At 48.3% G+C, this 24,398-nt stretch overlaps 1 protein-coding gene across 10 annotated transcripts in view; it reads right to left on the bottom strand.

Moving 5' to 3' along the window:
* The window catches only part of KCNT1 (potassium sodium-activated channel subfamily T member 1), a 2,308,650-nt gene that overhangs the window by 913,740 nt on the left and 1,370,512 nt on the right, over positions 1 to 24,398 (bottom strand). For all 10 annotated transcript variants that reach the window (XM_069609538.1, XM_069609540.1, XM_069609539.1 and 7 more), the window contains one exon: positions 315 to 414. In XM_069609538.1, the coding sequence (XP_069465639.1) occupies positions 315 to 414 (100 nt within the window). The remainder of the gene's footprint in view (positions 1 to 314; positions 415 to 24,398) is intronic.

The raw sequence follows: 24,398 nt of genomic DNA, 5'->3' as shown, positions 1-24,398 counted from the left end.
TGCCTGGATCACACATTTCTAGTCAAGAACTGAAGCCTAGACTTCCAAGATGAGCATTCTTAGTAGATACTACCGAGACAGGGCCGTTCCTTTGGGAGCATGGTCTCTGCGCTAGATCCTGTGCTCTGGCACCTTTCTGATTGCCAAAGGAGTCTTCTTTGGGGGGCCAAGAGAAAATGCAGGCCTCCATAGAGTACCACCTTCTCCTGCTCTGTAGCTGGTCCTCTATTCATAAAATAAATGCACACAAAGCAGAAGGTTTGGAATCAAACAGTGACATCTTTGATGCAGACTGCTATAAACATTAGACTTACCATCCAATGCCCTCTGTTGGGTTGTCGAGCAAAACCCGTACAATGTACAAAAGGCAAGAGAGCAGCTTTAAGGAGAAGTTAAACAGACGAATCCGTAGACCTGGAACACAAATGAGAACAAAAAAAAACATTTACAATCAAAGTGGATGGCAGAGGAAATATCTGCAAGCTTCATAAAGTCCCCCCAAGCACTAGATTGGTTTCCGACATAATTAAGCTGCCACCTATAATACAGACACCCAGCCCTGGCATTAGCTCTTATTGCATTTTCACATCAAATCAATAAAGGTTGCTGAAGAAATGAAACAATGGGCTTCATTACAACGTAGGCGGCCGCGGAATGAACGGTGCCGGTAAGGCACAGCACCGTTCATTCCGGGACGCCACATTACGAGGTCTGCAGCGGGTCCCTCTCTGGATGCCTGGCCAGGCCAGACTTGCAGAGCGGCACCTGCTAGCAGACCAGGATGCTAACAACGGGCCCGTCATTAACGGGCGCGTTGTTAGCATCCTCTCCATTCCCATCCGTGTACGGGTCCTGCGAAAGGGACTTACTGGGCCCTCCAAGGTCGGAATGGCCCGGTAAGTCCCCTTTTGCGGGACCCGGACCTGGTACCCGGTTTGGGGGTAGCCATGCTGCTAAAAACGGCATGGCTACACCCAAACTTGTAATGAGGCCCAATGTTTTCTCTGTGTTAACTGTATGGGCCTCATTACAACGTAGGCAGCCGCGTAATGAATGGTGCCGGTAAGGGACCGGCACCGTTCATTCCGGGCCGCCACATTACGAGGTCTGCAGCGGGTCCCGCTCTGGACACCTGGCCAGACCAGATGTGCAGAGCGGGACCCGCTAGCAGACCAGGTTGCTAACAACGGGCCCGTCATTAACGGGTGCGTTGTTAGCATCCTCTCCAGCCCTATGGGGGCTCAATGGGAATGGGGATGTACCGTGTTCAGGTCCGACTGAAAAAGGGACTTACCGGGCCCTCCAAGGTCGGAATGGCCCGGTAAGTCCCCTTTTGCGGGACCCGGACCCGGTACCCGGTTTGGGGTAACCATGCGGCTAAAAACGGCATGGCTACCTCCAAACTTGTAATGAGGCCCAATGACTCAATGAGCTGTGAAATTGACACTCATAATTCATAAAATGAGACCCAGTGGCTCCAACAGTGGCTCAAACACTTGAGAGTTCCCCAAGATTGAAAAATATGGTGTATACATTAGAAGCAAGGCAACATCTTTACTTGGAAATCTTTTGATAGAAAAGGAATTGTTTGAAATACAATGTAAGAACAATATTTAGATGAATTCATCTAAAGCCTTAGGAAGAGGGTAATCATGGGCGGTTTTAAGTAGGATGGGATTGCGATGTCATCATGAATGGGAAAGGTGGCTTGCTCCAAACACATTAGGACTGGAGCTGCAATTGTTTAGTGAAGCTGGAGACACTGATGCTCTTGCTTCAGCCATGCTGCTGGGAGGCCCCGGAGGTTTGATTGCAAAAATAGATGCATGAAAATCTCTTCCTGGAAACACAGAAATGACATATAGAATTATGCATAGGTAACTATCAACTATGGGGAAATACTGCACAGAAGGGCTCTGACAGATAACGAGAGCAAAGCTGATGTTGTCGATGATATGACTCAGATCCCCGAGGAGAACCATTGCCCATCAGTTGGTGGTGAGGTATGTCGATTGCTATGCCTTACAGGGCATGAGTGGATTAGCCGTGCAGCCTCTCAGTAAATTGTGTGGGCTGGCAGGAAGGGATGTTCCTTTACTTTTGTAGGGCCTTCTTTTCTGGTTTCAGTGTTTACTAATGGCAGGCTAGAAGCAGGCTGTGGGCTGGCATTTCATATCATATTTGGGGGGGTGCCAAGCCGGACTTGCACATGGCCTTTCCCCTTCTGTAACGGCATGACAGGCTAAAAAACATGGCCCCTCATTACAATTGTGGCGGTCCAGAAATATTGTTGCTACTGGCACCCTTTCCGGACTGCCACACTGCAAGTCTGCCTGCAGGGGACGTTGAACCCAGCTGGTCTGACCTGCCGGGTGCGCCGGTCCTGGTAGGCAGAGTTGTCACGGAAGCAACGGCACCGTTAGCAACGGGCCAGGTGCTTCCGCATCCCCATTTCCATGTTGTCTGATATCCCGGGCCTCCAATACTTGCATTGTCCCTGTGGCACCGGAATATCATGCGGCGGAAACGTTGTTACGAGTTGGGCAGCACCCACCGCCATACTCGTAATGAGGCCCATGGTCTGGAGGGTGCCCTGAGCAGTGCCAATGCTTAAGATTAATTCAAAACTTTTGAGTTTTGGTTATCTTACCCCACTTGAGAGAGGTATGCTCAGACATGGATCCAAGTTTGCTGTGCTTAGAGACACGAGTACCCTTTACTGATGGTGCCCAATGAGGCTGTAACATGAATGGGGTGGTTCCCTGGCTCGTGCGGGAGGGGTGTGACCTAGCAGTTTGAATACGGCATTGACGTTTAGGGTGTCACATACACTTGATTTGCATAAAGATTTTCCCTTCTGTACTGGCATGGAAAACTGAAAAGTGGTGGTCTGGCAGTCTCCAAAGAGCGATGCCAGTAGTTATGATTAATTCAAAACCTTTCAGCCATCAACCTTCAGTTTTGCTACATGGATGTTTTCCATTTCTTTGCACGAATGTACACTTTGCAGGTTTAGGCCTTTATAAAACTGTGGGGTTTGGGCACTGGAGAGATAATGAGGGGGTAGTTTGCATCCAGTTTCAGACTTCAACACCCAGAGCTTTCTGTATTGGACTCGGAAATGACCTTCAGTTTTTCCAAAAATTAATTACATATGGGTACAAAAAGCTCTTCGGTTTTCCCATAGAAATTCTATCCACATGTGTACACACACGCCTGCTTTGTGTTGCCCACAAAGGTTTGACCCAAAATTATGTTAGGCTAGAATTAGAAATTCTGCAAGACTCTGAGCACATATTGCTGAGTAGTGTGCAAAATATTACTAAACAATCCATAACTGCAAATGTGCTTTAAAATAATTATAGCTTTCCCATGAAGAAATTCTGTATAATTGTGACCAAATCTTCAATAATTCTGGAAATCTCACCCACATCTTTAAAATAAATTCCAGGCTCAAATATGTTTTAATCTTTCACACAACTGTCACAAAATGTCTTAAAATCCTGAAGGTGAAAAAGGCCCCCAAAAATGATTTAAGCCTGAGCTAGGAACTCCCTCTCTTGGGGAATGACGAGTCCTTCTTATCCTGTGCTTTACTTAGTCGCATGCATGGTGATTATTCCAGCCACAGACATTAATAGGTGATCCTGTGGCCATCAACCTATATGAACACTGCCATGGCAAGATGGTTGCCGGGGCATCAGCCCCACAGTGTTGCTGTTCTGCATTTGTGGTGGGGGCGCACACATCTCTCAGAGGGCGCTAGCAGACCCGGGGCCAGCACTGACTGTACTGCAAGAGAACATGCACCGAACACTGTGGGGCTTATGCCCCGGCAAACATCTTGCCATGCCTGTGTTCTTATAGGATGGTGGCCACAGGATCACATATTAATGTGTGTGGCAGAACTGAGCCCCCTGCTGTTCTTTAAACTGCTTAAGTGCCGCGCCCGGCGTGATTCATTAATAGGCGCTGGACTAGACCTTGCCTCCAGCTCAGTGTCATGTACATTTAATTACATGACAATGAGCTGGAGGCAAGGCGCCCTTTCTTTGCTGCATGGGGGTGGCGCCCAGATGCGGCCGCACCCCCTGAGCGCATCTTGAGCCGGCGCTGATTACAGTGGCCAAAAATGTGAAATGTACAGTATTCCATCTGCAAATTAGCCAATTCATGACTGCACAACAGTGGGGAACTCGGGATTTCTCCTGCTGGGTCTATGCACCATGGGCCTATTGTGTGTAGATACCCTGTTTTGCTACTCCGCTTACCCACTCTCCTATCCACACTGCACCCCTTCATTTCATCTCTCTTCCTCCCAGACATCAATTTGAAGTAAATCATTCCTTATGAATCTCCCAGTTGATTATTCTTCACTCACTCTCAACATGAAATGTCATTTTCGTTGTTCTGTTTAACTACTTTCTATTATTTATATATGGGCAAATGTGCTTTGATATTCACCATTTACACCGATTTCTTGCACATTTCCTTGAGGATGAGACCGGCTCACACCAAACCCTACCTAGACTGCTTGGTCTTGCACGCTGCATTCACACACACACTGATCAATGTGAAACACATTTCCAGGGCCACTTTTGGTTCACAGCCCACTCCTGCTTGACACCCCTGTCTGGAGAGATGAAGCAGATCTATGATGTTCTAACAATGCATATGGTTAATCAGCGATGCTAAGAGGTTGATTAGTCTTCTGTCAGTGGAGTTCCCCAGTCTGAACTCATACAATTAGCCTGTGAGATAGTTTTCAAATGGGTACTGGAGACCAACTCAGAGAGGGCATTAATTAAAAGGATCTTCTCAGGTACCCTCATTTATTAGAGAGACTTAGAAATCCTTACCAGCGCCTTTAGACAGAGTACACAAGAAGGAACGTAAGGGCACATTACAACTTTGGTGGTATTCCAGCCGTAAATCCACTGATATACCCCCAAACCGAATAAATATTACTGCTGCTTGGTCCGGCGCTATTGCCAGATTACGAGTGGTGGTGCTGGTGTTAGTCCCCATTTTGAGTCCATAGGACTACATAGGGAATTTCGGCAGAATTACCAGGGTGTTAAAATCGGGCTGAACGTTGATGGATTTACCTCCAGCTCGTAGCCGGAGGGGAATCCTACAACCTTCCGCCAAACTCACAGTTGGGCGGTGTTGGGCAGTGTGGTAATTAGTTGGTATATGGTAATGCCGCTGCATTTAACCGCAATTGTAATGAGGCATTATATAGTATTGGATATATTTTGCAGACACCTAACTCGTTCTGTGCAAGGGTGTCTCTCACCTGGGTTTCCGAAAAAGGGCATATGAAGAAAAGGGCAATTCTTGCTTGGATCTCAGACAACAGGTAAGCATGCACCAACATGTGTTTTCTCCCTGCGTTCCTACAGGCCATCCCCACCATCACCAGGCAATGCCAATGTCAATGACATTGCCCCTCCTCTAAGGCATGGACTCCGCAATGCAGAAAAATCACCCACATCAGCCCCAAGCCCATCACCACCCCCTCACCACCCACAACACATAAGTTGATGCTCACCAAACTTGATGCCATCTTCATCATCAAGTCCTGGCAGACACCACCACCCTCATCCTAGACACCCTTGTTCCCGACAGCTACAGTATCCAACACTGCTGAACAAGACAGATGGAGGCCTCCACAAGACCTTGCGGCCCTGCACAAGACTTGATGTCAACAACATTGGCTCCTTCAAAGTCCTCTCCTGCCACTTCCCGCTCTCTCCGATCAACACAGTCAACTTCCATCTCATCTACATACCATGCAAACCCAACACCACCTTTATCGGAGACTTCACTGACCTGGTCAACACCATGCCCCCCCCCCCACTCACACCAACAACATCTTCCTAGGCGACTTTAACCTCCCAGGCAACAAGGCCACCAAACCAATGAAGGAAGCTTTCCTCTGCCTTCTCAGCACATCAGTCGCACACAGCACATGAAAGACCCAACACACGAGAAATGTAACATCCTCAACCTAATCATCATTGCACAGTCTTCCCTCCACTAGAGCTCTCCTCTTCCACTTGACTGGTCTGACCACCTAGGAATGCCTTTCAACATCCTGCACACCACCCCAGTCAAGCACTCCCAGCAGAAACCCATCCGACAAACCTTTGGGGCCTTCAAGAACTTCCCGGTGGAAGCCCTCAAGGAAGACCTCGCCAACCTCCACCTTACATGGACCGAACACCCCCAACCGAACTGCAACTCTCTACTGCAAACACTCAACACCACCCTCTCAGCCTACATCGGCCGACACGTGCCTCTGAAACAATGCACCTGCAAACCAAAAATGCCAGCACCCTGGTACATGCAAGCAATCAACCTAAGCAAAAGAGTCATCAGGAAACAAGAGAAAAACTTGCGCCGCTCCAGGACCGCATCCAACCTGGCACGCCTCAAGGAACTCTGAGCAACCCACTGACAACTAATCAACACAGGCAAAGTCTCCTACCATCAAAAGAATTTGGGTGATTAGTTTGAAGCGGAAATGTTCTCGGCCAAAACCGTGGATCATTTGTACTTTAGTACAATTTTTTCGAATTCAAAGCCCCTGCCCCCTACTTAACTTTTTCCTTGCCGCCGCTGCTTCTCCTATACCCCTGTGGCATCCGTTCTGTCCCTCTAACATGGGTCAGATCTGACACCACATGGTTCCTTTTTCTTATTTTCCTTTTTCTTTTTTTTAGGTCCCCCGCTTCCAATGTTGAGGAAGCAGGGGCCACCCCGGCAGTCCCCAAAGCTGAAAATACCAAACATGGAGAGTGGGGGACACCCACGCAAACCCTGCTCCTGTTGTTCAGTATTTTGGGCTTTCTACGAATGGTACTGGCCGAATACAGTCAATTGTACCATTCGTACAAACAAATTCGGTCTTGTTGGGTCTTTCCCCATCAGAATACAATAGCAGAAGCAGACAACAAAAGCAGAGCCCTCTTAAAAGCAGTCAAGCACTGCGTTAACCCACTACCCGATCCTGCCATACCACACTCCATTTAAAAATCTGCTGCCATCGACACCTTCTTCCTCAACAAACTCAGCAAGATTCGCTAGCAGACACCAGCTATGCATCCACAGACCCACCTGATGTGCCACCTCACGACATCTTCACACCCTGGACAACATTCAAGACACTCTCTACAAAGGACCAGGTAAAAACCCTGGCTGCCATCAAAGCCACATCGTATACAGACAACAGCCTCCCAACATCCATCCTCAAGATCCTCCCCGCAGAAGCTCTCCTACCCTACCTGGAGATCATCAACAGCTCCCTAACTCAAGACACCTTCCCATCGAACCTAAAGGCAGGACAAATACTCCCTCTACTAAAGAAACCCACTCTGGATCCCAACAACCTAGGTAACTATGGCCCCCCATCTATCATCTTCCCTTCCTCTGTAAAATCATTTAGAAAGCAGTAGTCGTACAACTACAGCAACACATCGACACCAGGAATGCTCCAAACCTACTAATCCGGGATCAGACCCATATCTTTGATCACCTTACAAATGCACAATAAACTAAATAAATAAATCTGAAGGGGCAGGGAGCTAGAGTGGAGCTCAAACACTAAACTGCCACTAAAAAAGTTAGTAATTGCTGTCAGCAAGGCACTAAAGTAGATGAAACCAGAGCAAAAGTGGTGATAACACTGCTGGATTTTGGGTGCTCTCAAGAGCAGTCTGTAACCGGCTGCAAAGTACACATTTAAAGTCTTCAGTTAAGGTGACAGCCGCCGGCAAAGGGCAGCCTGCAACATGCACACAAGGCACAGAAGCACATTTAATGCCATGAAAGTAAGAAATATGTTCCTGTGTAGTAGACAAAATAGGGACAGCTGCTTGCCCCCTTCCCTGAGGCTCTTGAACACATACACAGAAAAACACAATCACAGCACTGTGGGACTGTTAGGCATACAAGGCACTGATATGTTCTAATTTGTCTTCCGGACTTGCCCAGCAAAAGATATGCAGAACCTCTGTAAGTCACTCCGTTGCTTCTATTCAGGGCTCAGAAGATCCCTTTATACTTTTGGGTAATGGTGCTGCCTGCGACCCCTTAACCAGGGCTTTCAAAGTAGCACCTGGGGTAACAAGAGAGAAGTCAGGTACAGCAGCTAGCAACCCAGTTCACCCCAAACATTTTCCATGGCAAACACTTAAATAACAAGCATCGAACCTCTTGGAGATACAAACAGAAAACTGGATGACACATTGAAAAAATACCCATAATGGCTGGTCAAAAATTTGAATAATTCTATATTTTTTTTCAAGTTTACCTAAAGTAGCATAGAGCAAAATGGCAGAAGGAGCAGTGCCAGCCAACGTGTTTCATGCCCACAAATTAAAGGTTTAGCAAGGCTTTGGTGTGCAAGTCCCCACTGGAGACATCATTTTTATAGCACTTCCTGTCATTACACCAGTCACTTCCTAATGTTGTGATCAAAATGTAATAATAGGATGAGGATTTAAATTGTCTGTTTAATCATGTTCAATTTATTCAAAAGAAGATAAACAAATACAAAATGTTAAAACAAAAATGATTCTTTAATGTTTTCTATAATTAATGTTTATAGACCCAGCCCGAGCACAGTACCGGGAGTTACGGGCCCTAAAGAGAGTTAAAGGACTGAGCGCATAACCCCATTGGTGTGAAGAGGAGAGAAACAAAATAAAAAGAATCTACTTTGAGTGCTTGCTGGGCACTGGCTGGTTCCCAGCAACCACATCCTATGTGAAGGAGGGAGGGGCAGGGCTGCAGTTGCATCCGGGCCGCGTGTGCTAGGTGCAGCCCGGCAAGAGGCTGGGTTGTTGGGTGATGTGAAGGAAAAGCCGGGCCCCACCTTTTATTAGGTGGGGAGGAGCGAGTGGGTGGCAGGGGATTTACCATGCCCGGATCATGTCTGTCAGGTTTAGCCCAGGCAGACTTAACAGAGCGGTCTAGAGGTGGGGCTCTCAGCTTAGCCCTCCAGTGATGAGAGGGTTTGCCATGCGGAGACCCCTGCAGGCGACTGGGCTGTCAGTGCAGTGCTCCCACTCATCATGGGAGTGCCGTGCTGAGAGCCCTGCAGGCAGTGGAGCTGTCGGCGTGGTGCCCCCTCTTTTCGTGGGAGCACAGCGCTGAGAGCCCTGCCAGCAGTGCTTTAAGTTGGCCGAGGCCAACTGGTGCCGGGCCCTGGCAGTCTCCAAAAAGTGGGGCTGAGCCAGGGCCCTGCCAGGGCCCTGCCAGGGCCCCCCGGTCCCACCACACCATGCCAGGACACATTATCCTGCTACGGCCGCAGCCGCGACGGGAGATGCGCCCGCCATTAAGCCAGGCAAGCTGACAGCCAGAGCATCGCTGTGGCTGGCTGGCACTTCTGCCATTCACTGTAAGTTAGTGTCCTTTTGTTTCCCCCTCCCCAGGTCACTGAGGCATCTTTGACCCTCAGCGAACCTGTGGACTCAGTGCCATACTGCTCTGTTTATAAAAGATGGCTTGAAAAGTACACAATTCAAGCCAACTTTTATAAAGCTTTGCTGACGGACAAAGACGCCTTGAACTTTGTCCGTCGTCAAAGCTTTATAAACGCAAAAATATTTCAATATTTAAAAAAGATGGCTTGAAAAGTACGCAAACCACAAGGTACGCACACAAATATATAAATGCAATATATTTGTGTCCATACCTTACTATGGTTTGTGTACTTTTCAAGCCATCTTTTATAAACATAGAAATATGTAACATATTCCTATGTTTATAAAAGATGGCTTGCATAGTACACAAACCATAGTACGGTACACATGCAAATATATACATGCCGACATATTTTTATATATGTGTTTGTGTACCTTAATATGGTTTGTGTACTCATCAGGGCATGCCCATCCTGCAAGCCACGCCCCCAAATGAGGGCCTCCCCTCGATTTCTTACCCCACTTAAAGCCCTGCCTGGCAGTGGCAGTGACTGGGCAAGGCAGGCGACTCCCTCTCTCATTGACCAATTCCCTGGCCTTTTAATGTTTTTGTGAGACATACCAGCTTGTATGGCCTGGAAATGTTGTTTATTATGAATGTTGTAACCTAGGGGAGTTCCACGTCGCTCCACAGGTTATAATATTCATTATAAACAAAATGATGATTTCATTTAGCAGTCTCAAATGAGTATACACCTAAAATCTCATTCAACTATCAGGATGTTTCTTCAAACTTGTATCATTAAATCGGGTAAGACTGACCCCTTTTATTACAGTGCTTAGAAATTTGAAAGTCTTGCGTGAAGCGCTGTAAAAGGTGATGTTCTTTCTCTTTTTTCATTAAATGAGACTTTTATCAGACTTCAATGTGGGTCAGCAAATTAACTTACGCCCCACCTCTAACTACCATATTTAGTCTAACTTTATGGTAGACAGACACACACATACAAAATATAGATAAAGATGCATTTGGGAGGAGGACCAGGGGAGCAAAGCACAGGTGAGTGTGAAGGTTCAATCCGTTTTTGCACCTTACGGTTGTTAAAACAGATCCTTTCTAGAATACAAGCTAAGGACTATGCAGCAGTCGTAGGAACCTTTATAAACTCACATTTGGACTATTGCAATGCTCTGTTGAGAGGTACTGCAATTACTCAAGTCCAGAGACTGCAAATAGCCCAGAATGCAGCTGTGAGACTTATCTTTGGGGTCTCTAAATCTTTTCCAATCTCAGACTTGCGACGTTCACTGCATTGGCTTGTAGTGAAGGAGCGGATCCATTTTAAAATCCTTTGCATGGTATTTAAATGTGTTAATCAGTTGGCTCCCAGCTTTCTTGTGGATAAAGTAACTTTGTATATATCATCTCGTCAGCTGTGCTCTTGCAATAAGCTGCTGCTGCAGGTCCCGCCTTCCAAATATGTGTGTAGGGGTGCCCGAAGATTTCGAATATACGGTCCAAAGCTGTGGAATAAGCTCCCAATAGAAATTCGAGCATTAAAAACACTTACTGCTTTTCGGAAAGCTCTGAAAACGTATCTTTTTTTGTTAAACTTGGGAAACTGGTTGGTTCGCTTGCTTATCAGTGTTTGTGAAATCTGGTAGGATCCTTCTAGATGGCTGACCTCTGGTTGACCCCTTCATGTTCCAGCTGCACCCAAATACTATTGGGTCCGTTCAGTGCGTGTTACAAATTATTCAATTCAATTCAGTACACTTAACCATACCCACGACCATGCCTTTTAACTGAAGCTTTATTTGGCATTGCACACTAAAACGCAGGGGCGTTGCTAGGGTGGGGGGGGGGTAAGGGGGCTGTAGCCCCTGATCTTTTGGTTGTAGCCCCGGATAGAATCTCAGGAGCTACAGCCAAAAGGCTAGCTAGCCCCCAGTCCCGACAGTTCCGACATCAGCTTAGCCCCGGGTCTTTTCCAGACCTAACAACCCCCTGCTAAAACGGATGCCAGTTATTATTTAAGGAGCCATTTCACACAAAAAACCTACTAAAGAATTAGGAAACAAAGGTGATAATGTGCTTTATTTAAACATGTCACGGTTCTGGAAACCGAATGCAAGACACAGCGCGCGCGCGCGCACGCACACACACACACACATTAACCCCTAATTACAAGGAGGGCGACAAAAGCAGTAACACGCTACGTTCGAACCGCACATCTAATTTCCAGCGCTCCACGCTGCCACTGCGGCACAGGAACATTATGACGCTGCAAATATAATGGATTTTAATTGCCATGACCTTTATTTTTATAGAACAGAACCAAGAAGACGACGCTGTGTTTCCGAATGTTAAGTGAATACAATAAACACAAGATTTATATTAAGCACAACCACGTTCAACAGTTTATTTCAGTGCGTCATGCTACTCAAGAAACCTCTGTAATGCCATTTCTTGGAAAACAAAAACGCTTTTTGTGAAGAAAGCATTCCACTAAAAAACATTTTTTTTTAAAAAGCTGACAAGAATAATTCATGAAAAATATAATGAAAAGAAGAGAACAAATACAAAATGAAAATGATGCATAATCGAAAATATGTTATAAATGGAAAAAAATGTTAACTAAAATTGCCATTCAAACTAAACAAAAAGGGAAATGCGCTGGTTGGCGGGAAAGGGATAGTCAGGGGTCAGGGGGGGGTCAGTTGATAACAATGCAATTTCCAACAAGTGATTTGAAACAATTTTTTTAAAATTATATTTGATTTTAAACAAAAACTTTCGACAATTTCCCCGGGATTCAATACACCATCCCATGCTGCTTTTGCCATGCAAATGCATACCCTTTACGCATCCAGAATAGAGGGCCTAGCCTTCCTCTGGCATCATGTGTACATACATATGTCGTTTTTGACAGATGATAACTGAACTGGGGCAGAAAGAGATAATAGTGATTTGCGCAGGATCACACATTATGGGCAAGTAATACAAATTAAGACATGACATCACACTTTCTATTGCTTTACCAATTCCATAGCAGGGACCACAGCCGCCATAGCGGGGACCACAGCCGCCATAGCGGCGAGCACAGCCGCCATAGCCGCCAACACAGCCGCCGTCAATACCTCGGCATTGTTGATGAGAGACAGTCTGGGGGCCATCACGCAGGTCCTCACATCCATCCTGCTGCACATGCAGCAGCCACAACCTGCACCAGGCCTGCAAATGACCACAGCTTCCTCCCCATCCACCACACTCGCTTCCTCTGCCCCCTTCCTCTGGACCCTCCAGCCCTGTGCGTCAAACAAGGTGCAGTGCGAGGCACCCTGAAATGCCGCCCCCGGTCAGCAAGAAGTCCCGGAAATAGTGTGGGAGAAATATGGGAGTGGGTCAGATGGTGTTGGTGGTGAATGGGAGTATTAGGGGGAGTACATTGGGGTGTTTTGGGAGTTCCCGGTGGGGATTTGGGCGTTTACTGCGGGGTTTTGGGAGTTTACTGGGGGTTTTGGGAGTTTACTTTGATGTTGGGGGTGGGAGGCTTGCACTTTCTCCACTTGTTATCAATACACCCGTTGTGTTAAAAAACATTCAATGGCTGGACATTGTTCATTTCGTGTGTATCCATTTTATTAATGATGGTGTACAGTGCCCAACTTCACACATTCCCTGTGTGCATGTCCACATGGACACAGTGTACAAAGTGTCACTGACACATATCTATCAACGTCCCTGTGGGTCAGAAGTATTCGTCAATCAGTGATTGGCATACTGCACGGCCATCCTGTGCATCACGTACTGGCAGGGGTGCAGCTTCCCCTCCATCTTCATCCTCATTATCCTCACCCGGTGCATGCATGTCAATGTCAGGTGGCAGTGGTACATTTCTCCAGACGCACATGTTGTGCAGCATGACACAGGCCATGGTGATCTTTGCCACCTTCTCAGGCACATATAGGAGTGCTCCACCAGACCGGCTTAGGCAGCGGAACCGCACCTTCAACAGGCCAAAGGTTTGCTCAATCACTACACAGGTATGTACCCGATTGTACTCCTCCTCATGGCTGTTCCGCGGGTTCCTCACAGGGGTAAGTAGCCACCGCTTCAAGGGATATCCTCCATCATCTGCAAGCGAATACAGATAGGTCTAAGTGAGTCCCTCTGAGCTGCCACCTTCAGGATACACAGTCATGGCCGCAGCTATTTGCTGTCGACCTGCACATGTCCCTGTAGGTATGCACAAATATTGTTTAGATGCATTGTATACTGCAATATGGTGTGGGAGTCTGGATGGTGTCGTACAGATGATGCAGGGTGAAACCATGCATGCTGATGCGGATGTACTGTCGTTGTAGGACTTTGTTTTGCCTCCCATTTCTGCTGTGTATACTACACTGTGCATGGTCACAGTAGCCACATTGGCACAGTTGCAATCCTGTTCAGTCATGCATTGATTGACATACCCATGGTGGCCAGGTTGTGCGTCTTACATGTTGTCATTGATATGCGTAATTGGTCAAATGTATGCCAGTGATGTGTCATGTTGGGGTAGGGAGGTTCAGGTCAGGAGTGTTTAGCTCTGCGTGCATTCTCCACTCACTGTCAATTCCCACTCAGGTGGAGTATGCACCCCCCCTTCCCATCCAGGTGGAGTATGCATCCCCCCCTTTCCCACCCAGATGGAATATGCATCCCCCCTTTCCCAGCCAGCTGAAGTATGCACCCCCCCTTTCCCACCCAGGTGGAGTATGCATCCCCCCCCTTTCCCACCCAGGTGGAGTATGCATCCCAACACATCACTACCCCAAAGCACTGCCATGGGCCAGTTAGGCAACTCACCAAGCAGCCAGGCACATGGTCCAGCATACCGCCCCATGTGACGGGGTAGCGTGGAGTTGCGCAGCACCATGGCATCATATGTTGATCTGGGAAATCGAGCGCAGCAATGTGTGATGATCTTGCTGGAGTCACACACCATCTGTACATTGATGGAGTGGTATTGCTTGCGATTGTGGTACACCGCCTCTATGGCATGGGGGACTACCAATTCCACCTGGGTACAGTCCAGGGCACTGACACAATTGGGCATGCCTGCCAGTGCATGGAAGCCTACTTTGGTGTCGGCTATCTCCTGGGCAGTCCGTGGTAGGGATATGTGAGTGCTAGCATGCTTCAGGAGGGCATCCAGTACTTGGTTCAGCATGCGTGAAAATAGTGGTTGCGAAATGCCATGCACTGGCCCATTATGTGCTGGTAGGTGCCTGTGGCCAGGAAGTGGAGCACAGACACCACCTTTAGTAGCGGGGGGATGGCAGTGCGTATTTCTATAAGGCTGCAATGTCCTTGCCTATTATGTCCACTATGGTGGTGACGTTAATAACTGGTTAATGTACTGGTTGTCCCGGTCCAACCAGTACAGGGTATGGATCTGGTCAGGGATTGGTGGCTGCCTATGAGGTACTACTGGCTTCACTGGTGGTAATTGCTGGGCCTGTCTCACCCTCCTTCTCCTCTTGCGTCTCCTCTGTGCTGCCTGTTGCTGCTGCTGTAGTTGTTGTTGTAGTTGCTGTTGTTGCTGTAGTTGTAGCAGTATAGGCATGTCCTCCAGCGCCATGATTGCAACAGCTAGTGGTATCATTTTGGCACAGGAAGGGGTGTGGTGTGTGGGTGTACTCCTTTTATACTGGGCCAGGTTCCATTGAGTCCACCTGTGGTGATTGTGTGCACCTGTGGCAGTTGGCTTGATTGCTGATTGCTGTTTATGGGTGTTCCGCGATGCCTGTATGGCCGCCATCGTGCAGGCCCCGATTATTGCCTTCGGGATGCCGGTATTTGCATGCCCACGTGGGTTGTGATGTCCTCCTATTACCGGCATGCCGGTATTTACACCACGAAGGGGCGCGTGTATGCGCCCATGCCGGTATGAGGGGGCACGGTATGGGCGGTGCCGATATTGGCGGGTTGTAGGGTCGTAATGCCCCTGACCCGTTAACGATGCCGGTATTGCCATTTCACCTTCCTTTTTTCATTACCTCCATTCTCGTAATGATGCCCAAAGTGTGCTATATTGAAGTCTCACCAAGACGCAGAAAAGCATCAGCTCATCGTCGTCTAGCGGCAACTAAAAGCAAGGCTATGTACATGCCTTAGGCAACAAGACAGCGATGGAATGTAGCGCAACATTATTATTGCAACTCAATGGCAGCTCCTGAGAATTTTTGATTGACACTGGGGCAACCGTGAATGTAGTGAATGAGGCAACATACCAAGGACTCAAATGCAATAATACACTTCAACCAGCTGACATTGGGCCTCATTACACGGTAGGCGGTAACCATGGCGCTATTAGCGCCATGGTTGCCGCCGGTATTTTACTATGTCCGCCTTGGTGGATGGCGGAATTACTGCCCTACTCCAAGGTGAGTGGGGGCGGTAATTCCCCATTCACCAAGGCACTTCCCCATTCCCATTTTTGCCCCCATAGGGCATAATGGGAATGGGGAAGGTGCTAATTACGGTACCGCAAATTGCGGTACCGTAATTAGCACCAAGGTCCCTTTGCGGCACCCTACTTTAACGGCTGTTAAAACCAGCCGTTAAGGTCGGGTCCCGCAAAGGGAACTCGTAGTAAGGCAGGAAGGGTTTACCGGTACCGGTGCCCTTACCGGTACCAGTAAACCCTTACCGCCTACCGTGTAATGAGGCCCATTGACATTTATCCGTATAGAGCAAACACACCGTTCAAATGTAAAGGTATGTTGAAAGCTACCTGAACATACAAGGACAAAATAGAAAAAATATTGATATACATAATAGAAGGAGAGGGACCAGGTCGCAGCATCCTCAGCTTCAAGTCTGCTATACAGATGGGTCTAGTACACATCATGTACCAAATAATGACAGCATATATCAAAAGCCCAAAAGACATGATGCAAAAACTTATCCCAGTTTTATTCAAAGGACTCGGCCGCCTCAAAAGAAAATAAGTCAAACTGCATTTCAATCGCTTTATCAAGCCAGTGGTGCAACATTACAGAGGAATACCCCAGAACATCCAGAAACAAGTCGAGGATGAAATAAAAGCTCTCCTGGATCAAGACATCATAGAGCATGCAACCAGACCTACACCCTGGGTATCCCCTATTGTCGCAGTCCCGAAGAAGGAAAACAGGAAAAAGTATCCGCATCTGCGTGGACATGAGGGCTCCAAACACGGCCATTCAAAGAGAGAGGCATACTTCACTGAGAATGACAGACATGATGCACCTGCTACATGGAGCAAACGTCTTCTCAAAACTAGATCTCAATAAAGGATATCATCAGCTTGAATTACATCCCGAAATCTCGATAACCACATTCTGCACCCATGTGGGTTTATTTCATTACGGGCAACTCGGCTTTGGGGTGTCTTCGGCTGCAGATATATTCTAGAATGAGATACACCAGGTAATTAAGCACATTCCACAATGTCTCAATTATAGTGATGACATTGTAGTGTTTGTTACCACTCAGGAATCCCATGACGATGCATTGCAGCGTGTGCGCATGGCACTGGAAGAGGCTAATCTAACCCTGAATGTTGACAAATGCGAACTCAACAAGAAAACACTCTAATTCTTTGGGCATATTTTCTCATAAGAAGACCTCCAACCTGACCCAGAAAAAGTTCAAGCACTTGTAGAAGCGCCTATTCCACAATCCGTTTCAGCGATCCATTCTTTCCTGGGAATGGGTAGTTACTGCACCAGATACATACAGGACTCCACATTCATCAGCACCCCACTAAGACATCTCGCAGGATAGGGACAAGAATGTGCATGTTCAAATGACTGTGAGGATGCCTTTCAGGAAATAAAACGTTGAATTGCATCAGCATCGTGCATGGCGTACTATGATCCTAACCTGGAAATGGAACTGACCATTAATGCGAGTCCAGTCAGCTTAGGGGCAATCTTTGCACAATTCAAACCCGGCTCTTCTTCTTCAGAATCACACCGAATCGTAGCATATACCAGTCACAGCCTACCACCGGCACAGTGCACATACTCACAGCCAGAAAAAGAGAGCTTAGCTCTAGTTTGGGCCTGTGAGCACTACCACCTAATTCTGTATGGTCAAAATGTCACCATCATCACAGACCATCAGGCCCTCATGACCATATATGGAAAGTCGACAGCAAAAATGCCCTCACAAACTGCCCAGTGGGGACTCCCCCTCCACGAATATTCTTTCAAAATACTGCAGCGACCCGGAAAAGAAAACAAACCAGCTGATTTCTTGTCGAGATACCCTCTGCCCGCAAAAGACGAATCAAAATCTCGCAAGGCAGATCAATGTGTGAATTATATCATTAGCAACGCACTTCCCAAGTTGCTCGCCATTCCCAAACTGCTCTACAACCTCAACAAGGACCAGGTCATCTCCAAAGTGAAACAAGAGTACTTTCCGGCAGATGGCACGATGCAAAACAAATGGGAATGACTCTGTCGGAGCAAGAACAGAAACACCCCCGAACACTTAGTCTTCTGAAGCAGTTCCTGTCACTGTCCCTGGAAGGTTTGCTACTAAAGGAAGACCGGATAGTAATTCCATACACACTACATGACCGAGTCATTGACATTCTTCACACTGGACACAGGGGAATAGTTTCCACCAAACGACTATTGCGAACAAAAGTGTGGTTTCCCCAAATGGACAGGAAAGTGGAAGAAACCTTGAGGAAGTGTACAATATGCAAGGCAGTCGATCCCCGCACATTCACAGAATCTCTAAAGATGACACTCATGCTGACTCAAGTATGGAGTGAAGTGGCAGTTGATATGTTTGGGCCCCCTTCCAACGCCAAGCATGTCTTGGTAATCATGGATGAGATGTCACGGTTCCAAGAGGTACACTTGGTACGCTGTTGTTCCAGCCCTAGACAAACCTTTTACTGACTATGGCATCCCAACAGTCGTAAAGTCTGACAATCGTCCAACGTTTAGCAGACAAGAATTCAGAATGTTTGCCGAACACTTAGGATTCCAACACAGAAGATCACCCCGCTATGGCCACAGGCAAATGAAACCGTAGAAACTTTTATTGCAAATCTGAAACGCATCGTGCAAATATGTCATATCACCAGAGGATCGCTCATGCAAGAGATTTACAATTTATTGCAGGACTATCAGAACACCCTCACAGCTCCACTGTAGTGTGTCAGTCAGAATGTTCGGCAGAATTGTCCGAACCAATATGCTGCACTGTGGCACAAATGAAACAACAGCTGACACAGAACTAAGGGCGAGAAAAAAAGACAGAGAGAGCAAAGGAAAAATGAAGACATACGCAGATGCAAGGAGAAGGGCAAAAGAACCACTAGTATGCATTGGGGATCAAGTGCTTGTGCATCAAGAACAAGGGTCCAAAGGGACACCAGCATTTAGTACACAACCCATGATAGTCACCCACATCAAGGGATCCATGGTGACAGCAGCAAGTCCCCAAACGAAGATCACCAGAAATTCCTCATTTTTCAAACGGCTAGAGAGTGAAGCAACACTGCAGAATGAAGGGAGTGTTTAATCTGATGTTGACTCCGACAGCTGCTCTGACTTCATGGACGCTAATGCGGACACCGACAGTAGTGACAGTGAGAGGGGTGATCACCTTCCAGAGATTCACAGTCCATCCAAAAGAACAATACGAAGACCCATAAAATGGATAGAAGAGATGAGCTAAAGTCAGAGGTTTATTGTTAAAATGAAGGGGAGACGTAGTGTCCCCTTTCTATATCCACTGTGTTAAAGGAGGACACAGTCATCTGTCCATGGCGGACGCCTAGGCTCGGCATGGGTAGGCCGGGCTGCCGTAAAAATGTTCGGCAGTTGCTGTTTGTGATTAAAAGAAGTGACCCGACATACACAACAGCTCTGTGTCTTTATTTTTGTGCATGTTTCATATTCCTGTGTCCTCACATAAGATTTCACAGGGAGCTTCAGCACTCAGGGTGCTGCACGGAATCAGGGAACCTTGCCACAGGGAGCTTCAGCACTTTAAGGTGCTGAACGGCCTCAAGGAACATCGTCATGGGGAGCTTTAGTATTTCAGGGTGCTTCACAGCCTCAGGGAACCTCTTGTCAAGGAGATTCAGCACTTTAGGGTGCTGAACGGCCTCAGGGAACCCCACCTCAGGCAGCTTCAGCACTTTAGGGTGCTGTATGGCTTCAGGGGACCTCACCACGGTGAGCTCCAGCATTTCAGGTTACTGCACGGCCACAGGGAACCACGCCTCAGGGAGCTTCAGCACTCAAGGTGCTGCATGGCCTAAGGAAACCTTGTCTCAGGGAGCTTGAGCACTTTAGGGTGCTGAAAGGCCTCAGGGAACCTTGAACCAGGGAGCTTCAGCACTTCAGGGTGCTTCACAGCTCAGGGAACAATGCCACAGTGAGCTTCAGCACTTTAGGATGCTGCACGGCCCTAGGAATCCTCTCCTCAGGGAGGTCCAGTATTTTAGGGTTCTGCATGGCCTCAGGGAACCTTGCCTTGAGGAGCTTCATCACTTTATGGTGCAGAAAGGCCTTAGGGTACCTTGCGCCAGGGAGCTTTAGCACTTCACGGTGCTACACAACCTCAGGGAACAACACTAGAGTGAGCTTCAGTGTTTCAGGGTGCTGCACAGCCATAGGGAACATTGCCTTATGGAGCTTCAGCACTTTAGGATGGTGAGCGGCCTCAGGGATCTTGGCCTCTGGCAGCTTTAGGACTTTTCAGGTGCTGCACGGCCTCAGCACACCACGCCTTCAGGGTGCTGCACAGCCATAGGGAACAACACCACAGTGAGCTTCAGCACTTCAGGGTGCTCCATGGCCCCAGGCAACGTTGCCTCGTAGGGCTTCTGCACTTCAGGGTGCTGAACAGACTTTACAGCTTCAGTGTGTGCTAGCATTTGAAGGTGCTACACGGTCTTAGGGAATCTCGCCACAGTGAGCTTTATCACATCAGGATGCTGCACGGCCTTGGAGAATCTCGCCTCTGGGAGCTTCAGCACTTTAGGGTGCTTTATGGCCCCTGGGAACCTCGCCTATGGGAGCTTCAAAACTTTAGGGTGCTTTGCAGCCCCTGGGAATCTCGCCTCGGGGAGCTTCACTTCAGGGTGCTTTGCGGCCTCTGGGAGCTTCAGCATTTTAGGGTGCTTTGCGGCCCCTGGGATACTCCACTCGGGGAGCTTCATCACTTCACGGTGCTTTGCGGCCCCTGGGAACCTCGCCTCAGGGAGCTTCACTTCAGGGTGCTTTGCGGCCTCTGGGAGCTTCAGCATTTTAGGGTGCTTTGCGGCCCCTGGGATACTCGCCTCGGGGAGCTTCATCACTTCACGGTGCTTTGCGGCCCCTGGGAACCTCGCCTCAGGGAGCTTCACTTCAGGGTGCTTTGCGGCCTCTGGGAGCTTCAGCATTTTAGGGTGCTTTGCGGCCCCTGGGATACTCGCCTCGGGGAGCTTCATCACTTCACAGTGCTTTGCGGCCGCTGGGAACCTCGCCTCGGGGGAGATTCATCACTTCAGGGTGCTTTGCGGCCCCTGGGATACTTGCCTCAGGGAGTTTCATCACTTCACGGTGCTTTGCGGCCCCTGGGAACCTCGCCTGAGGGAGCTTCACTTCAGGATGCTTTGCGGCCTCTGGGAGCTTCAGCATTTTAGGGTGCTTTGCGGCCCCTGGGATACTCGCCTCGGGGAGCTTCATCACTTCACGGTGCTTTGCGGCCCCTGGGAACCTCGCCTCAGGGAGCTTCATTTCAGGGTGCTTTGTGGCCTCTGGGAGCTTCAGCATTTTAGGGTGCTTTGCGGCCCCTGGGATACTCGCCTCGATGAGCTTCATCACTTCACGGTGCTTTGCGGCCCCTCGGAACCTCGCCTCATGGAGCTTCATTTCAGGGTGCTTTGCGGCCTCTGGGAGCTTTAGCATTTTAGGGTGCTTTGCGGCCCCTGGGATACTCGCCTTGGGAAGCTTCATCACTTCACTGTGCTTTGCGGCCCCTGGGAACCTCGCCTCAGGGAGCTTTAGCATTTTAGGGTGCTTTGCGGCCCCTGGGATACTCGCCTCGGGGAGCTTCATCACTTCACGGTGCTTTGCGGCCCCTGGGAACCTCGCCTCAGGGAGCTTCATTTCAGGGTCCTTTGCGGCCTCTGGGAGCTTCAGCATTTTAGGGTGCTTTGCGGCCCCTGGGATACTCGCCTCGGGGAGCTTCATCACTTCACGGTGCTTTGCGGCCGCTCGGAACCTCGCCTCGGGGAGCTTCATCACTTCACGGTGCTTTGCAGCCCCTGGGAATCTCGCCTCAGGGAGCTTCATTTCAGGGTGCTTTGCGGCCTCTGGGAGCTTCAGCATTTTAGGGTGCTTTGCGGCCCCTGGGATACTCGCCTCGGGGAGCTTCATCACTTCACGGTGCTTTGCAGCCCCTGGGATACTCGCCTCGGGGAGCTTCATCACTTCACGGTGCTTTGCGACCCCTGGGAACCTCGCCTCGGGGAGCTTCATGACTTCAAGGTGTGGCATGGATTCAAACCGCTTCGGCACAGAAGCCTTCTAGGGCTGCAGCTCTTTCTGGTCAGACCTCCACCTGGACTACGGCACATCAGGGCCAGAGCGCTATCAGAGTTACAGCAATTTGGGGAGATCAGGTGAGAGAGAGCATTACACTATCTGGGCCGGATCCAATTGCTTCACTCACTCTGCTCTAACCTTTCCCTTGTATGCCCCACCTCCTGTTGTCCAATTGAAAGAGATGCTCTGTCCCCATCTTCCTCCTTCCCATTGCTGCTTGGATTTGGTCTTAGTTATTCTCCCCACGGGACACTAGGTGTGATTCTTGTCGCATGACCGGTGAAACACAGGTGATAAAAGCTGCCTGGTCATCTTGGATTTTTACTTGCGGGGGTTATCCTGGGTGTCTCCAACTCTCGCTCTCTCTCTCTCTCAGCAGTTTTTGAAAAGGTCCAACATTCCAAAGTCTCTGTAACTTCATGGGAGGGAAACAAATCCAAAACCAGAGAACATGATGGCGTTCACTCTTGCCTAATTAGTAAACTCTGAACACACACACAAACCTTGATCCTACTCTGTGGGAAGCAACTCTTATAGTGGACACACACACCCCCCTCTGGGTCTACATCATTTTAAGTACATCAAAGCCCTGCTAGTGTGTCCAAACATTCTGCAAAACGAATGGACTACAAAGTATCCACAGGACAACAGACAACTAAAGTCTCAAACAAGAAAGCATTCTGATAACTCAGTACTTTAGGAAGGGTCCTTCTCTCCTGCGCCTTCCCCCGCAACTGCATGGGAATGCTGGCCATCACCCCAACCAGATTAGATTACACCAGCATCTTCCATCTAGGATCTCTGGCCCACTTTATACCCAGGCTACAAAGTATCGTTTATGCTTTTCAGGGGTAGACAAGGAGATCACAATGTCCTGTCCTTACTCGCATTGCACTGGCTAAGTATCAGCCATACAATTCTTTGCAAGGCTTTAAATATGGTATGATATGGCATTTATAATGCACCTATACACAAGTGCTTCAAAGTGCGACGAGGCAAAGTGAGGGGAACAGAGGGAAGACAGAGACAACAATCTTACTAGGCCAGGTGACATTGAGATTACGCAAATGCAGGGCAGGGGGAAAGGGGAAGCGCAGTACATAAGACAAAACAGTGCATAAATAAAAACAGTAAATAAGAACAATTAATAAGAAATGAGGCCAGCTGGTGGCAAGTGCATGGGTAAGTGCAGACATCAGGTGTCAAGTGCTGGTAAGGGGCTGTAGGGATTCAGAAACAGCCCCAGAGTGCAAGGGTTGCCGGGGGGGGGGGGGCAGTGCAGGTGTGCAACTGGCGGGGAGGGGACCTGGGCCCGAGAACAGAAGGTAGACAGGTGACCAGTGTAGTTTCCCTCAATGCGCTATATGACTTGAAGGCAGAATACTGCACATAGCTCCCAATGTGGCAAGTCAGATGATCCAGACTTCCATCGCTCCATAGCTCCTCCTTCATGAGAAAGCACCTGCATGTTGATAAATTCCCTGTGCTGCTATCCGAAAACTGGAACTCTCTACCATTCTCCACCAGGTGAATTCATTTGTGCCTTGCGTTCAAGAAAGCTACCAGATCATGGCTATCCCCACACCTCACGCCTCACCACTCCCCAGGAACCCAACACTGCCCTACCTTTGCTCAAAAGGCCCAACCGCCGTTCTCCTCACACAGATCCCTCTGTGTGGCACATGGCAAGGTTAACCAGCCTCAGCCAAACTCATTAGACTTCAGCTGAACTTAAATCATCATGTCCTAGTTCCTTCTCACACAACTCTCCCATAGGAAACAGACTTGTCCGGGACCTACACAACCATCTACCATGAAGGCCACCCTCCTACAGCTACCATCATTGATATTGATATTGATATTTTTTTTCTATCGCGCTCGTACACAAGTGTTTCAGAGCGCGACAAGGCAAGGGAGGGGAACAGGGGAGAACAAAACAGTGATCTTACTAGGCCCAGTGACATTGAGAATGCGCAAGTGCATGGGAGAGGGGGAGGGGAAATGTGCATGGAAAACAGCTAACCGCCATCCAATGAAGCTCCCACTCCCCCTTTTTAAGAAGGTCTCATTTCACCACACTATATCACCTCAACATTCTCTCTGCCTTCTCATAGACCCTGCAATGGAATATATCTAAGAAACGTATATTTCATCTCATGATTGATACTTTGATTATGGATAAACATCCTTGCACTAGTACTGGCGAGTCCAGTAATCCTACCACACAAGCGGGGATGAGAAACAGGCTCTAATCATAATATTTTCCTTTATTCAAAATAATCAAACAAGGAAATCCAGGTGGTCCCCTAACTTCCAATGCTGGAAAAGCCACCTTTAAAGGACTATACATAAGTTCAGACTATCATGCAA

The sequence above is a fragment of the Ambystoma mexicanum genome, chromosome 8 (genome assembly GCF_040938575.1).
Source record: "Ambystoma mexicanum isolate Mex_15411 chromosome 8, UKY_AmexF1_1, whole genome shotgun sequence".
Lineage (NCBI taxonomy): Eukaryota > Metazoa > Chordata > Amphibia > Caudata > Ambystomatidae > Ambystoma > Ambystoma mexicanum.
This window is presented reverse-complemented; position numbering and strand designations above follow the sequence as displayed.